Source organism: Pongo pygmaeus, chromosome 21, assembly GCF_028885625.2.
Source record: "Pongo pygmaeus isolate AG05252 chromosome 21, NHGRI_mPonPyg2-v2.0_pri, whole genome shotgun sequence".
Lineage (NCBI taxonomy): Eukaryota > Metazoa > Chordata > Mammalia > Primates > Hominidae > Pongo > Pongo pygmaeus.
This window is the reverse complement of record NC_072394.2, coordinates 12,349,304-12,366,553: the sequence shown is the minus strand read 5'-3', so window position 1 is coordinate 12,366,553 and position 17,250 is coordinate 12,349,304. Positions and strand designations below refer to the sequence as shown.

Sequence of the window (17,250 nt, the reverse complement as noted above, 5' to 3'; positions counted from 1 at the left end):
TAAACCGTATCCTCTTTGGGCCAGCCTGTGTGCCTTGGGAAGGGCCTTGCCCAGAGGTCCTCCAGGAATTGTCTTTCTTTTAAAAATATTGTGATGTGGGTTTTTTTAACTCCAGGTATAAAATTGATTTTGTTGAAATTTGGAGGAAAAAACGAAACTTTAAAGAGGAAAACAGTTATTCAATCTATAGGATATTTTAAATTCCATTAGATACCATTAAATATACAGCTCCCCAAGTTTGTAGCTGATTACGTTTTTCTCCAACTAAAGGAAAAGGACTGATTAAAAGGCCCTGAATTGGGTTGTTCTCGACATTATTTGTATTTAGCTCCATTGCCCTTAAAGCTGCAAATGTGACCGTTCATGGCATTTGGGGTCAAGTGCAGCTGCACCTCCTTGGCCTGCTTCCTGTCAGGAGCATTGACCAGCGCTTGGGCAAGGCCGGGCTCTGTGGCCTGAGCTGGGCCTGGAGTCCACTGTTTGTGCACTGCCCAGGGCCTGCCTCAGCTGTGGGCAGATGAGCAATGAGTGAGAGCAGGAGTTGCAGTTTGCCTCCAGGAGCATTTGGTAGATCTTCATTTCCTCCAGGGTCTCATAAAGTTCACTTCCCCCACAGGCTCAGGAGGAGCCTTCACGGCCACAGTCCAGGAATGAGCAGTTAGAGAGAGGCCAGCAGTGATGTTGGCCGGAGCTCCTCCCTAGAGAGCGTCTTGCGTCCCACCTCGGGGTGGGACCCTGAAGGGAGCCGGCTCCTCGGGTTGAGAGAGAGAGAGATGCCCTGGACTTTGGGTCAGCAGGAATGGGGAGCTTGTCTTCAGCCTCTGAATCTTGGTCTGCAGAGGCTGATGACTGCTTGTGCGGTTCTGGGCTTGCAGGAGGCACGTGGGAGCCCCTTCCTGGGGTCCCAGGGTCTTCACCTTCTTAGAGCAGACCTGAGTTTGGGTTGGGTGACTGGGGACTGCAGGGCGTGGAAGGCACACCAAGATTGTGATCTGGCTTTCTTCCCACAGGGGCAGCCATGCTGGGTCCCTTGGTCTGCACTGTCTGGAGTCACCCCTGTGCAGGCCTGGAGTCAGCAGCTATTCAGACTGCATCTGTGTGTCTGAGGGAGGCACCCTCAGAACTGATCTGGACAGTCTCTTAGGAAATGAGAGTTTTTGCCAATGGAGTTCTTCCCCAAGCCCTCAAGTCCATGCCATTTCAGGTTCCACTGTCAGAGTCCCTGGGTTGACACCTGGGCCTCTCTCACACCAGCTCAGCTTCCTGAATACTCGGGCCTGGATCCTGGTCCTGGGCTCTTAGGACCCAGCGGGGATTCAGGCTCTTAGGACCAGGGTCCAAGCCAGCTGGTCTGCCTGCTTCCAGCCTCATCCTCCTGGGCATCCTGAAATCTTTTTCTCAAATTCAAACGTTCCTTTCTAGGCATCACTTGTTGCCTACAGAATAAAATCCAGATTCCCAGGGCCTATGAAGACTTGGACCTAGTCCAACCTCGGGTGCAAGTCTGACACCCTAGGGCCCAAAGCCCCTCACCGTGTCCTTACCCAGCTATGCTTGGCCCAAGGCCTTAAAGCCTTTCTCGGCATTGCTGCCACAATCATTCTCCAGGTCCCCCTTGTGTCACTCTTCTGCCTTATGGCCCTGTGTCCTCTGCCTTTGTTGGCCACAGCCCAACCCATAACTTAACTTTCCAGGCCCAGCAATTTACGGACTGCTGGGTATGCAGGTGGTACATACTTTGTGTCTAGAGACCACCTGGCCCTGCCTGCCCTGGTCAGGGCTGCTGGGCATCTGTAGCAGCAGCTGGAGCTGAGCTGGAGCCTTTTGTGGGGCCCATCCCAGGGCCGAGGCGATAATCCCCTCCTATTAACCACCAGCTGTTGCCAGGGCTCAGGCAGCAGTTCCTGGAGTGGTTCTGATACCCTCCCCGTGGACTGAGAGAGCCAGTGTGCACAGTGCAGGGGTGCTCCAGCAGCTGATGTGGGGGGCTGGCCGCCGAGTCTCATGAGGCCCCTTAGGGCTGAGATCCTCCTTCTATGCCTGAGCCCTGGCCATGGGGGATCCTGGAAATTATACAGAGAGAAAAGCCTCATCCAAGGACGCCACAGTTGACAGTGAGAGAGAACACTAAGTGCTTCTTTGCCAGATGAGTTTAATTTTAGGTGCCTGAGCCTCCCAGCGTGGTCGCAGAAGGGAGAGTCGTTTTGAAATTTGGGCTGTGAGGTACGTTATCTGAGCTGCTGTGAGCTGCTTGAAGGCCGGCCATGCTGATTTATTTTGCTGTGCGCTACCCTGCGCCAGGCACGGTTCCAAGCATGTTGCAACTTACTCTTTCCAGCCATGCTGTGAGGGGAACAATGATCATCCCCATTTTGTAGGCAAGGAAACAGAAGCAAAGGAAGGTTAAGCCACTTGTCCAAGGACACAGGTGGGAAGGAGCTGAGCTGGGATTCGACCCCAGGCCACCTGGTCCCAGAGGCCTTGCTCTGACCTTGGTGCCCCACTGCCCAAGGACAGAGGTGACCTGCAGACTGGACGTGGCCCACAGATGTGTTTGTTCATCTATACAGTGGTTTCATTCATTTATTTATTTTTTATTGAGTTAGCAGTAAAGATGAGACGATAGCACTTAAAAATCTCGTTTCCAGGCTCTTGGGCAGGCCTGTGGCTCTGAGGGTTCTGGCTCAGATTCCCCCATTGCAGCCATCACCTGGAGGTGAAGTGCCGTGCCCAGGGCCACCCAGCTCAGGAGAGGCCACCCCCCTGAGCCCAGGCCTGTGTGGTTATTTGTCACGGTACCTGTCCCATTCCTGCAGGGCCTGGCCCCTGGGGTGTTGCTGTGTCCCCTGCCAGTCAGAGGTCTGGATTATCCATCAAAGTGAGACACTGGCCTGCGTCTCTACTCTTGGGTCTCCTGCTCCCTGGTCACTCCCCAGGCCTCCTGGCCTGTCCCTTCCTGGTATTTCAGACCCACCAAGATGAGCAAAAAAAGCATTAGCCACAGGAGCAAGCCCTCAGTGAGCTGAGCTGTTCCAGCATTCACTGCACCCTGGGCCTTTTGAAGTCTGTGATTTCACAGACTAGGTGTTGAGTCTGACAGACTTAGTTTAGTGCGTTAAGATTTCACAATTCGGAAGATTACTGGTGTCTTCAAGTATTTGCTGGAGCCCTAAGTGATGTGCCGGGCACGCCTTAGGCTCCCGTTAGTACGTTATTTAAATGCAACTCATCTGGAGGCCCAGAAATCCTGCCTCTGCTTCCGAGGGCTTTCCTTTTTTCTTTCAGTTGTGCTGCCCTTGATTTGGGGACAATTGAGACAGCACAGTGTTTACCTAAAAGATTTAATGAAAAATGTTTTGTAAAGTTATACCTCTCTAAAAATAGTATAAAAGGTAGTGTTTGTATGAGTGTGGCAAAGGCTGTGGAAGTTTCTGGGGGGCCATGAAGGATAGCAGAAGAGAGCCTTAAATTTTGCTGTATGCAGCTTTGCGTTTGTTTCACTTGTTGCAAGTTTTTATTTTTCTGTTAAAATATCTAATAGAATGGAATTACATTAGAAAGTTTTAATAAAGATTTATGAGAATGCCGCTCCGAGAACACTCTCGGGAGCACTCTGTGGACTGAGCCTGCGGTGGGTGAGCATGTGGCCACGCTGACCCCTGTACAGGAAGCGGCGTCCTAGAGCGCATGCTCTCCAACTGCCTTATCCAGATGTTTCCCCACCTGGCAGTGCAGTAGGGGCTGTGGGGCCTGGAAGGGTGGTCTTTAAGGAGAGAGTTCAAGAGAGGCCAGAGCTCTTGGGTCACTCTGGAACCTCTGTAGGACCAGGGGCTGCCAGGAATTCAGCAGGGGGCGCTTTGGGGGTCCCCGGTTCTGGAAAGGAATAGGCCAGCCAGTCCAGGAGAAACAGAATGTGAGCCACACACGTGTGAGCCATGGATGTGATGTAAATGTCCTTAGCCACATTTAAAAAGGCAAGCAAGAAACAAATGGACTGAATGTCAATGATACATTTTATTTGACCCAGTTTATCCAAAATGTTATTTCAACATACAATCCATATATAAAATTATTACAGATACTTCACATTCTTTTTTTTTTTTATACCAAATCTTCTAAATTCCACGTGTACTTTCCACTCGTAGCACATCTCAAGTCAGGCCAGCCACGTTGCAGGTGCCCAGTAGCGACACGTGGCTGGTACCCAGCACATCAGACGGCGCAGGAGACTCTTCTGAGTCAGGAGGGGGAAATGTCTTTGCAGCCAGCAGCTAGACGCCGGCTGAAGCAGCTGCCCTGCCCAGTCTAACTACAGAGGTGTCTTTGAAACAAGTGGCCTCTGTCTCCTGGAAAGTGCTGGCAGTAGACACGCACCTGCAGGCTGAGGGGGAAGACAGGAAGGCTGGGAACCGAAATGTGAACTAACACGGGGGTTTCTCCCAAGAGTGAGCCATGCATGTTTTTATTTTCTTTTGGCTTTTGGGTTAGAATTTTCTCTTGTGTGTGCATTAAAATTACTTTATATACATACACGTATTTCAGTAAAAAGAAGGTTGAAGGGGCATGCTTTCGCCAGGACCCGTTTTCGTGGTACCCATGACCTCTTAGGCCTTTGGTGTCAACATGGTTATTTTTAAACTCCCGAGCCTCACCAGGGTAAGAAGTTATAAAATAAAGGTGCTCATAGCAACCAGCTCGCCCACATCCCACGTTCCCCTCATTAAGGTATCGTGGCAAATGCTTTGACTTGTAATGAAAATATTATGACTAGTAAGTGAAAATATTGTGACAAGCCAGAGAATTGAGGGTTGCTATGGAAACCAGCCCTCTCCTTTGTCCTTCCAAGGTGGGCTCAGCTGAGGGGGCTGCTGTAGGCCGGTCCGCTCTCTGATTTGGCTCATTTTTAGTGCTGTCATTCAGCTGTGGAACAGTCCAGGCACTCAGGCGTGGCATCTTGGTTCACCCTTTCTTGCTTCCAAGGCTGCATTCAAGCCCCAATGAGAGCAAAACCGTGTGTGTGGGGAGTGGGGGGGTGTCGGCAGTTTTAGTTTTTCAGAAGTGACGGTTGTTGGCAGATGGCTTCCTGTCCTCCAGGCAGTCACTCATGGACTGGCGAGTGGACAGGCCCTTTCTATAAGAACCCAGCCAGCCTTCCCTCTCCCAAACCCTGTCGCTGCCTAAGCTTCATCCAGGGAGCTAGAAATAGGGTTTGCACTGATGTGTGGAAGCAGCCTCTCCTTGCCTTCTGTGCTCCTCCTGTGGCTGCAGGAGTGTGGCTCTGGGTGTCTGTGTGTGGTGGACGGTGGATTCGCTGTCCAGTCAGGTCCCACAAGGCCACGGGGCTCAGTCACTGCCAGTGGGGAGAACCGTGGTGAGCCATGCAGGTTGAGAACAGGACCAGTGCATTTGCGAGAAAAAAAGGAAGGGAGAAAAGCCTATGGGAAAAGTACACCTTGCTTAATTTTGTTGCAGGCCATCTTGATGGTAGAAAAAAAAAAAAGAGGAGCTCTACTTCCACCCTAGGCTGGGACTTCCTATGGGCGAGTTAGGACGGCGCAGGGACCCATTGTTGAGTTAGTTTCTCAGTGTCCTGAAAGAGCAGGAGACACTGGAGCAGACTCGCCACGCTCAGCCTGCTGACCCCAGGCAGTCGGAGAGCTCTTCTTGGCTATGACCGGAACCTTCTTGGTGTGATGGGCTTTGTGGCCACGTGTGTTGTGGCGTATGGGCCTAAGTCTCAGCTCTTTCCCTCTTGCTGCACAGGGCCCCCAGATGCCGACGGCCCTCTCTACCTCCCCTACAAGACGCTGGTCTCCACGGTTGGGAGCATGGTGTTCAACGAGGGCGAGGCCCAGCGGCTCATCGAGATCCTGTCTGAGAAGGCTGGCATCATTCAGGACACCTGGCACAAGGTGGGCCCACCCTCCTGCTGGCCATGCTCAGAGGCCACTGCAGCTGGCTAGGGCAGTTACGTCCTTCCCTCTGCCTCTCCCCCTCAGGGGCCACTGAGTTGCAGTGGTTACCTGGGTTCTGGGGCCCCATGCCTCCCACCACCCGAGATGCCCGTCAGGATGGCCACACGCACCCTGCCACGCCACAGAGAGGACATTCATAGAACAGCCTCCACTTCTCTTTCCTGGCAGAATTCTGCCACCCCAAGGGATCACTCGCAGGTGCCTTGGCTTCTGTCAAGCCACCCACGGCCCGGCTCCTGAGATGGTTAGGGCTGGGGCAGGGCTCTGTATTGGCAGGGGATGGGATCCAGGGAGCTGGGGCCTAGCCAGTTTGTGGCCACAGCTCAGGGTGCAGAAAGGAAGGTATAGGGACACACTGTGTGGGGCCCTGTGAGGTTTCCCAGCCCAGAAGCGCCCCGGTTTCCGTTGTGCTGCCAGGGGCAGGTTCAGAGGCTAAGAGCTCTGAGCTATCTCATGCCTCTGGCCAAGAGCTGTCCCCAAGAAGTGCTGCGTGGCACATTCCTTCACTGGAGTCAGAGTTCAGGGTAACGTTGCTGGAGAATTTAGTGGTTAGAGATGCTCAGGTGTGCCCTGAGGCCAGTGGGGTCACTCCCTTCCTGGCCATACACATCCTGCACGGTCTCAGTGGCGCCGAGAGCTTGTCACTCATCACTGGGGGCTCTACTGGGTATGAGTGGCCATAGGAGATTCAGATGACCAGGGAGAGGCCTGGCTTTGCTCAGGTCACTGTCCCCAGAGTACCCGGCCCCCATACTGCAGCCAGAGGCCTACGGGCTGCATGCCCGGCTCGGGTAGGCTCCAAGCCAGAAATGGTGGCCAGCTGCCCCTCAGAGGAGCTGGCAACACCACACTCCTAAATGCCACTCCAGGGATCCAAAGCCTTTGGCCTTGAGAGTCCCAACACACACTGGGTCAGGGGGGCCCTGGCAGGCTGATGGCTGAGGCAGGGGGCTGCCTTTCCCCACAAGTATCTGGAGTCCCAGTGGAACCCTTGACTCGAAGCCCCTGCTCCACTTCATCAAGCCCTCAGGCCTCTGCTCTTGTCCGGGGTCGGGGGATGAGCCAAGTCCTGTTTGTCCCCTCTGTTAACGCATCTCTGGGTACTTCTAGGCCACTCAGAAGGGTGACCCTGTGGCGATTCTGAAACGCCAGCTGGAAGAGAAGGAAAAACTGCTGGCCACAGAACAGGAAGATGCGGCTGTCGCCAAGAGCAAACTGAGGGAGCTCAACAAGGTACAGCCTGAGTGGGCTCAGAGATGGCTTGTCCTCTCCCATCCTCAGAGGATCCCCGCCCCATCCACGGTGGATCCCGGGCTCCGAGATGCTGGGGCCTGCCTGGAACGTAGCTGGCTGTCAGGCCGCTGAGTGGGGACTGCCGCTTATCTGCTGCCTAAAGAGCCGAGGGCCGGCGGCTCACCCTTGGCAGTGCTCGTGGCTCTACGGCGTGGTGGCTTCCTTCGTGGCTGTAAGAACGCAGGGAAGTGAAGCAAGGGTTTGGAAGTTAAGCAGCATCAGTTTGTAATGGGGATGGACCAGATCTGGCTTTCACTAGACAGGTCCTGCAGTCACAGGCCCGCTTTCTAGGGGCTGTGCCTGGAAAGGAGGGTGGCCACAGTAGATTCAAGGTGGTTTTCTTGAGAATTATGCAAAACCTTGTGGGGAGGAGACTGGAGGGGCTGCTCTTCTCCCTTTTTCTGATGTCAGAGGAGGGATGTGCAGGGAAACCTTGGCTCCCCGCATCAGTGGATGGCGTGGCAGGTAGCATTTGCACTCTGAACAGCAATCGGTGGTGGGTTGGTGCTGCCGTAGGACAGGGCTGATGGCACGTTGAGATTGCGTTGGGATCCATGGCAATAGGGGCTGTTCTTCCCACTGCAGAATTCACCGGGGTCTTTCCCCACCTCTCTGCTTCTGAGGGTGGGCCCTGGTGCCCCAGCCTTCCTCGGGGAAGGGCAGGGTGAGGGGCCCCCTGGCCCTCTGGGACTGGTCAGGCCCTGTTGAAAGCCGTCTTTGCCCCATGCAGCACCGCAGGCTTGCCCTTGCCCTCTTCCTGCCTCCCTGCCTTCTCCGTCCTGGGCAGCGGGCGCATGGAGGGGCCTGGATGGTGGACTGTCCGACAGTGTCTGGGCTACAGCCCTTCCTCCAGGTGCCTTTGTCTGCTCGAGCACAAAGAACTGGAAGTAAGGTAGCCTTACTTTTTGTCACAAATTCAGGGTCACAGCTCTGAGCCAGATGGAAGTTCACTGGGTGGGGGACGGGCAGGACCAGAAGACACACCTTAGATGGCCGCTCTTCGATGCTGCCCTCCACCCTGTTGGGGTGGTACAATATCTCCCTGGCTGCATGCTCAGGGCAGCCTGTGGTCCTCATTCAGTACCCAGCCTCCTCGGAGGCCACCGGCCTTGCCTCTTAGGTGAGGAGAAGGTTAACGGTGCATGGCCTCCCTCCCACCCACGCTCTGCTCCCTAAGCCCGAAGAGGTCCTGTTGGGCTCCCAAATGCTAATCTGTGAGGACCCCCATCAAGCTCTGCCAGAGGCTCCTAATCTTCAGACCTTAGTCTGCCCCCCAAGCCCCAGCTCAGCCACTCACCCTGCCTCTGGCCTCACCTCTTGCCTTTCCCTACCTGTGCCCAGACATGCTGTGCCCTTTTGTGGCTCCCCGGGGGCTCTCCTCTTGCTCTTCCCTTGGCCTCTACTGCCCTGCCGTGCTTGGGCGTCTGGACATTGTCTTCTTACTCTGGAAGACTCAATTTGGTTTCCCTCCCTCAGGAGCCTTCTGGAGCTCCCATGTTCCTATTCTGCACAGAGGTCATTGGTACAGTTAGGCATCACCTGGCTGCATCTGGCTCCTGTCAGACCTCAAGCCTGGCGGCGCAGATGCACTCGGGTTGTCTCGCCTGGCTCAGCCTAGCAAGCCACCAGTGAACAAGTGGCCACCGAGGGCCAGGCCACCTCGCAGCCGAGGGGAAGCCTGGAAGCATTTCTGAGTATTTTACATTGTCTTCTTGTAATAGTTAAATGTTTGTAGTCGATGCCTTTGGCCATTTCTCTTCCCTGTGCTCGTGCTCTCTGTTGAGAGTCCTGAGCAGAGCCGATGTGTTTACCTTATTCTTTTTATTTTTTTGAGACTGGAGTTTCATTGTCATTGCCCAGGCTGGAGTGCAATGGCACGATCTTGGCTCACTGCAACCTCCGCCTCCCGGGTTCAAGCGATTCTCCTGTCTCAGCCTCCCGAGTAGCTGGGATTACAGGCAAGCGCCACCATACCCGGCTAATTTTGTATTTTTAGTAGAGACGGGGTTTCTCCATGTTTGTCGGGCTGGTCTCGAACTCCCGACCTCAGGTGATCCGCCTACCTCGGCCTCCCAAAGTGCTGGGATTGCAGCCGTGAGCCACCCTCCCTGGCCCGTTTACCTCATTCTTACGGTAACACTGCAACTGCCCAGTACTGCTGAGGGAAATGTTACGAGACAGTAAATTCCAGAGAGTGTGGCAATTCCTCTTACCTTAATCCCCCTTAGGAGCTGGGGAGATAGATGGAACCTATGTTTCTTGTTCTAGTCCCTTCGACATGTTTTCTTTGTCCTTGTAGAGAAGTTTTTATGGTTGAAAAGGGTTTTCATTAATTCTGTTTCTTGGGGTCTGATGCTGAAGGCATGATCTGGACACATTGAGAAAGAAAATTTGGATCATCTGCTGTATCCAGGTCTCCTAAATATGCAAAGTCCCAGTAGAGTTGGGTTCAAGGACCAGTCCACACACTGTCTGCAGGAGTTGATGGGCTCAGACGCCCTTGAGAACTCTGTCCTGGCTGTCCGAGAATCTTTGGGGGGTTTGAGGAGTCCAGGCAGAGCTCCAGTGATGTAACCAAGAAGGCACAACCTTCTGGAAAAACATTCCAGCTGTCATGTTCCTGGGCACCAGAACCTCTGTCCTGAAGCCACGCCTCAGACTGGCCCCGTCCTGGGCTTGGTCCCATGTTCTGGCTTTAGGGCCCAGAAGGAGACGGGGCTGTGAAACAAAAGGAGCCCCAAGGCCCTCTGGGACCCTCAGAGGGTTTACCTGGGGGTGGGGTCACGGGAGGAGTTCCTGTTACCAGGCCTTCTTGGTGGAGGTTGCTTCCTTGCTTGGCTGGGGAAGCAGGTTGGAGGGCTCTCTACAGTCCTCGAAGCTTACACCATGAGGGGCCCCACTACTCCTAGGGAACAGCGCCCGGAAGAAGTAGGGACAGAGGGTCACTTCTGAGCCGATGCTAGTGATGGTGCCAAGCCTTGTCTTCTTGTGCGCCGGAACCCCCCACCACCGTCAGGAATGCTTTTCAAGAAAATAAATCTGACTCTTGCAGCTGAATTAAGAGTTTGACAAGCAGAAGGAACCCTGGGACTCTGAGCTCTTTGAAGAAAAAGAAACCATAGAGAGCTAAACAGCTGCACTGAGGACAAGTGACTTTTCTCTGCTCTTTAAAAAGCCTAGAGGCAAAGGAGGGGGAAGATCCCATTGAATCCTGGCGGCCTTGGGACCCTGACCCCCAGGAGAATAGGGGTCTGCAGACCCTGAGCGGGGTGGACCTTGGAACTGCACGAGGCCTGCCCAGGGCTGGGAAGGGTGTCTCCAGGTGGCAGAGGAGGGCTGAGAATGACCCGAGTGTGGCTTCCCAACCAGCCATCCATGTGGCTGTGGGAATGCCTGGTCTCCCTGAGCTTTGGTTTCTTCACAAGGCTGGACCATCTACTTGGAAGGGCTGTTGTGTGGGAAACTCAGCAAAGAGAGCGGGCTCCTCTCTGCTGGTGTTTGGAGGCTTCCAGCCATCCCCACCACACCCGTCTGCCAGCAGTGAGCCGGTGGGGCCACGTGTGTTAGAGGAGGAAGCGCGGAGGGGTCCTGGAATCACCGCTGAGCTGTCCTCCCTTTCCCCAGGGGCTTCCCAGCCCACACAGAAGGGCAGGCGTCCTCATTCCTCCCCTTTCTGGGAACCCCTGGGTCTTGTACAGTCCTAGGTTTGGGCCCCACCTCTGCCTCTTAGAGCTGCTCCCCAACCTTGGACAAGTGTGTCCTCTCCAAGGCTCTGTGACCTCAGCTTGAATGGGGATTGTAATCCTTGTCTTCCAGAGAAAATTAAATGGGACAGTGCTGGGGCACAGTGTCAGCTGTGCCCCCCACTTCTGTAGCTAATCAGTGAAGCAGACCTGCAGGCTCCTGTGGGCCTCTCACCCTGGGCAGAGCCAAAAAGATGATTGTCTTTGAAAAATGAGGCCAAGGGTCCCAGGAGGTCCCAGAGAGTACCAGGAGCACGTAACAGCACCAGCACCCAGTGGCTCCTCTTCAGGGTTCTTTCCCATCTTAGGCAAGAGGTACCTTTGGGACAGGCCTCCCTACAGTCCTGGTCTGGGGAGGTGGCGGACTTCCCCACTCCTGGCCCACTGCCCTCCCACGTAGCAGCCTTGACGCTCGTGGGACGCTTGTGCCCTGGTCACCCAGGCCTGCTGTGTTTATGGTATGTATTCACATCACATCAGTGCTGGTCTGTCCAGGCCTGCTAGACAGGGAACACCCCCACCTCAGGGGCTCATTGTGTCAACCATTCCTTGAATTGTCACCCTGCCTCCCTGTGGCTTCTGGTTGAGGCCATCCCTCTGGGATGACACAGACCATGGCCAGCCTTCCCATCCTGCTCTGTCCCTGCTGGAGACGCCAGACCGCCCAGACTCGGCATCCATGTTCACTTGTGGGTATCTGGCACTGATCGGAGCCGATGTCCCCCTGGGTGGAGGACAGAGCGACTGCCTGCAGAGACCCATGCCCTACCCCCAGCCACGGCGGAACTGGCAGCTGGCCCCACCCCCACCCTAGCCATCAGGGCTTGCCGCCTTTCAGTCCTGACGAAGGCACTTGAGTAGAAGTAGGTGTCCCAGGGGCCTGGATATTGGTGACTCTTCAAGCCGGGGTGTTGTCATCACAGCAGGGCCGAGCCAGTGCCCTGGAGAGCCAAGGACAGCACCGTGTGTCTCTGCTGTTCCTGCTGCATCTGCCACCTCCACTGTGGCCAAGGCCTGACGTTGAGCCCACAACCGGCCAGGGCCAGCAGGGTTTCCAGGGATCCCTTGTTGTCTGTCATCGTTCCCGCTGCTACTGGCTTGAGTCTAGCTGAGAACCCGGCCAGCAGGAGGGGTCTGTGCTCTGCTCTCCAGCCTCCCAGCCCGGATGATGCTCTTGCTCCCTTCTGATAGGCTCCTGCCCTGCAAGGCTTACCGGCCCCTCTCTCTGCTACTTTCCTCTCAGGAGATGGCAGCGGAAAAGGCCAAAGCAGCAGCCGGGGAGGCCAAAGTGAAAAAGCAGCTGGTGGCCCGGGAGCAGGAGATCACGGCTGTGCAGGCGCGCATGCAGGCCAGCTACCGGGAGCACGTGAAGGAGGTGCAGCAGCTGCAGGGCAAGGTGGGTAGTGGCTGGCGGGGGCATGGGAAGGGACAGGACCCGGTCCCGGTCCAGGACGGAGGGAGCCAGAGAGGCCCAAAGGGCAAAGCATGAGGAGGGGGTTAAGGATGCCCACAGGGGTCTGTAAGGTCTGGTCAGGTTTAGGGGTCCAGGGGCTTTTGCATTTGGCTGGACAGGGTCTGGCAGCCCAAGTGTGTGTATAATGTTAAAAGCCAGGGAGGTATGAAATACCTTTTAAAGAACACTCTTCAAAAGAGCCTAGTCTCAGATGACCAGCCCTGTTTCCGTACCTCCTGGGTGTCTGTGAAGTTCTCACCCTTCATGTGAACCTGGAGAAACGCTGGCTCTATCTTCTTTCCACGTGGTTGGGAGGATCCCATAATACCAGAGGCCTGAAAAGCACACAGCTCCAGCATGGGGCTCCAGGCCAGCACTGGGCGGCTGCCCAGACCGGCCCTGTAGTCAAAGTCTGAAGCCTGCACCCTGCTCATAGTGGGCTGCGACCTCCTCCCTGCTGCATGTCTCAGGACGTGCCGGAGGTCAGAGGGCAGGAATCGAGGCTTCCTCGGGGGTTAGAGGCGGTGGCCGTGTACTTTGTCTTAGAACAGTCAACCACGTGACCTTGGAGGCAGATGTTCATGGCGCGTGTCAGAGACCCTGGGCTGAGTGTTCAGCCTTGGGCAGGCCATGAGCAGTGAGGAAGGAGAGAGGTGTCGCTGGGTGTGGGGGTCATGCTTGGCCGCTTAAGCCTCGCAATTTTCAGGCCTCTTGTTTTATGGGATCCTCTTAACTTCCACATGGAAAGGGTGGAGGCTTTTGGGGGTTTTCTTTTGTGGGCTGTGTCTTCACTAACCACGGCTCAGAAGTCAGTTCTGTGTGTGAGGCCGAGCTGCCTCTGATGCCCTTGCCCGTGACTTTCCAGATCCGGACTCTTCAGGAGCAGCTGGAGAATGGCCCCAACACGCAGCTGGCCCGCCTGCAGCAGGAGAACTCCATCCTGCGGGATGCCTTGAACCAGGCCACGAGCCAGGTGGAGAGCAAGTAAGCTGAGCTTTCCTGCCTCAGCACCTCCGCAAGGGCTCTGGAGCAAGGAAGGCTTCACGAGGCTGCGGCCCGGGCAGCTGGTACAAGAGCCAGGCATGGGCCCTACATGTGTGCGGAGCCGTCCTGACCTTCCATCTCCCGTCTGGGTTCTGGGCCCCTGAGTCTTCTAACAGGTGGCCCAGCGTCCCTGCGGTGGCTGGTGGTGGGCCTCGACTGTGCCCTGGAGCACAGCCTCCTGCTCTGCAACACCCTTGCTTCAGATGCACTGGTACTAGGGAGGGTTTCCAGCACGCAGGCCCCACCTGCCTAGCAGGTTCTCATCTCAGTGTTGTCTCTGAGTTGCTGAAGCACTGCAGCCCACAGCAAGTGGGCCGGAGGGTGCGCTTCCCCTCTGGAGTTAAGTACAGCTGCACTTCTGCTTCCCTGATTTGAGCATTACACCCTCAGTGGCGGTCCTCGAGAAACCCACTGCAGTGTCTTTAGTTGCACGTTTCTTTGCCTTCTCTGGTCCGAAGTGTCCTGCAGGGACTTGGCAGAGCTCTGTGTTATCCCCAAAGCCTCTGCTCTCACCAAGGCAGGGGCTGACCACAGCAGAGCACGCCGGCACCCTTAGTCCTTGTGCTGGGAGTCAGGTCAGGGGAAGTCCAGTATGGGATCTGGACAGGGAGGGGAGCCGGGCCAAGTGTGTTTTGACTGTGGCTCCCTCTGACGTGGAGTGAGATCCAGCAGCTGCCTTCTCCTCTGCCTGTCCCCTCTGGGTCCCCTTCCTGAGCCATCGGCTGGTTGGAGGTTTGTGGCTGCTGTTTCCTCAAAAGCCACAGCAGAAGGCAAATGTGGGGACTGAGAAATTCTCTGGCATCTCCCCACATAGGATCTGCTGTGGCCTTCTTATTGGGTAAGGCTCTAAAGCCAGGAGACTTGTCACGCTGAGGCAGTGGCCCTGCCAGTCCAGAAGCTCTGGCTGGTGGGTGGCTCTCAGCAGCGGGATATGTTTTCCCAGGCCCACTTCAGAGCTCCCAGTCCATCTTGAGGGCACCACACGACCTTCCGCCTCCCTCCCAGGTCGCTTGAATCTTGGCCTTGTGAAGCATGGAGCTGATGGCCCTACAGTGGGCTTTGGTGTGGCCTCCCCAGCACAGACGAGGCAGCCCCCAAGTCAGAGAGGTGGGACCCGCCACCCCGCAGGCAGCAGAGCAAAGCTAGCCTCAGCCCGGTTTCCCAGCTCCGCCTGGCCTGGCGCTGCGTCCCAGGGTTTGGGACAGTCTTGTCTGGTGGGGTCCCTTGGCTGGACAGTCAGTCCTTGGCCTTGGGGCAGCGTCTGCTAGTGAGGGAGTGGCATCCTGATCACATGCCGCACGCTGGAAAGGCAGGCCTCCAGCTGCCCCCTTTTCCTTTGTCTCCTTCTGTAACTCCGGAACATTCCTCCCAGCTCCTGAGACCCAGCTTTTGAAGTGCAGTCCTGAAGGGTCTGTTTTGTAAGCACCTCAGGCTCTGGCTTTGGGCAGCCTCCCCAGCCTGGCCCTGGTCCAGCTGGCCAGTGAGGGGGCGCGTGGACTCCATGGGCTGTTGCCCACAGGCCTACAGGGGTCAAGGCGGGTGGATCTTCATCTCAGGGCTGGTTTGCACCCAGAACTGTGTTGCTGTTTTCTGTAAATTTCTGGCTGTTTCTGGGAGGGGCTCCCTGGGATGCTTTAGTGCACATTTGCTCTATGCTGTCTCTGGTTCTTGCACTATATGGGTAAAACAGTGTCTTCGACAAAACACATGCCGAACCCCACACAGCTGATAATGGAAAAGTGTCTTTGGTAATGGCTTCAAGACTTGGGCAACTGCTTGCTTACAAGAGAGCTGGAGTCCTGGAGGGAGGGCTTGGACCACCGATCTCATCACCCTTTTCTTTCCATTAGTTGGGCTGGTGACTGTCTTGCAGGCAGAACGCAGAGCTGGCCAAGCTCCGGCAGGAACTCAGCAAGGTCAGCAAAGAGCTGGTAGAGAAGTCAGAGGCTGCGCGGCAAGATGAGCAGCAGCAGAAAGCTCTGGAAGCCAAGGCGGCTGCCTTCGAGAAGCAGGTCCTGCAGCTGCAGGTGAGTCGGGGCAGTGGCCACCTCAGTGCCTTTTTACTGCCTAGCAAGCCTGTCTGCATAGCGGGGATGGGCCCAGGCTGGCTGTGCCACACTGGGCACCCATTTCTAGCCTTGACTGGGACAGATGATGGTGTCTGCAGGCTGGGGCTCAAACTCTTCACCTTAGTCTCCTTGGTAGTAGTTACAGCTGGCATCAAGCAGAAGCTTTTTGTGTGCTAAGCACTGTTCTGAGCATTTTCAAGCATTAACTCAGCCACTTTTCCTTGTAACCCTATGAGTTAGGCACTGGTAGTGTCTGCATTTTTACCCATAAGGGAGTTTGAGGTGCAGAGAAGTTCAGCAACTACCTCAAGTTCACCCAGCCAGGACATGGCAGAAGCAGAATTTGAACCCCGAGTCTTGCTCTGGAGCTGTGTTTTTCCTCCCATACTTGCCCCCACTGTGGTATTGCAGCTCTGGAGCAGCCAGCTGAGCCCACAGGCTGTGGACGCAGCCTCTGGCTTCAAGGCCAGTTGGGGTTTCTTCTTTCTCAGCCTCTGGGTGTGGCCTTGAGGCCTGTTTTCCTGGGAGGGTGCCTGTTCTCCTTCAGAGGGAGGAAGATTGTCCCCCTGTCCCCAGGGGGACACGGGCAGCATGCAGCGTGTTTTCCCAGCCCAGAGGCCTTGCCTGATGAGTTCCCATCCCTCTGCTGGCCTGTGTTGGGCAGGTGGACCCCGCATAGGGCTGTTACCCAAGGCATGAGGCACCTTGATGTCATGCCCACTTGGGTTTAACTTTTCTGGATAATGGGGAGACCCCAGGGGCTTAGGGCCCTTTTTCGGTCCCATCATTGAAACCAGGCTGTAGTGCGTAGGGGCATTAGTGCTGCCTCTTGGAAGGAACTAGAACAGACACGAAATTTTAAGAGTGATGTTTGAGCGTGTGCAAGGACTAAAAGAGAATGTGGACAAAGAAACAGTCTGAATTGGGGTGGAATTGAGATGGATAATTTGGTGTTTTCCATGTGAAGCAGACCCACTCAGAACAGGGAGTTGAGAAGCTGTGGGGTGGGCCTGCCCATGGTTGTGTTTTAAAGGCTCCCGGACAGTTGTGGTCCATCTGGGCCTGGAACTGGGCTTGGTTTGTCACCATCACGTGTCATTCCTACGAAGGATCTAGCCAGGGCCCACAGGCTCCCAGTATCTCCTGTCCTCTCCAGACTCAGGGTCCTTGTCCACAGCCTGGGGCTGGGCAGAGGATTCCCTGCTCTCCAGTCTGACACCAAAGATTCTGTGCTTGTCAAGTCTGTGATTGACAGTGAGGCCTTTGGCGCCAGCTGTCGGGTTCAGGTCCTGGCTCTGCCACCTCCTAGCAAGTTATTTCGGAGCCTCAGTTTCCCCATCTGTACTATGGGCAGGATAGTAGGAGCTGTCCTGCAAGCTGACTGTGGGAGTTAACCATGCTATTACACCTGGAGTGCCTAGGACTAGATCAGTGCTTTTCAGAAAAAGAGCTCAGTGTGAACTCTGCAAAATGTCATTCAAGTTATCTCCAAGTCAGACTGGCGGATGAGGTTGTAGAAAGTGTCTCTTTTTTGCTGAGGTGAAAATGGGGCTCTTTCCATATTGTGACTGCCCTTCCTTCACCTGAGGCCCCTTCACTGCCAGCCAGCTCTGCAGGAATGAGGGCGGGGGTGGCCTGTCCTGACCTTTGGTCCTGGAGCACTGGCATCAGGG

At 55.4% G+C, this 17,250-nt stretch overlaps 1 protein-coding gene across 5 annotated transcripts in view; it reads left to right on the top strand.

Moving 5' to 3' along the window:
- RRBP1 (ribosome binding protein 1) overlaps nt 1–17,250 on the top strand; it is a 68,785-nt gene that overhangs the window by 33,561 nt on the left and 17,974 nt on the right. For all 5 annotated transcript variants that reach the window (XM_054466516.2, XM_054466514.2, XM_063659391.1 and 2 more), the window contains exons 3-7: nt 5,764–5,912; nt 7,086–7,208; nt 12,255–12,407; nt 13,330–13,448; nt 15,382–15,535. In XM_054466516.2, coding sequence (XP_054322491.1) covers nt 5,764–5,912; nt 7,086–7,208; nt 12,255–12,407; nt 13,330–13,448; nt 15,382–15,535 — 698 coding nt within the window. The remainder of the gene's footprint in view (nt 1–5,763; nt 5,913–7,085; nt 7,209–12,254; nt 12,408–13,329; nt 13,449–15,381; nt 15,536–17,250) is intronic.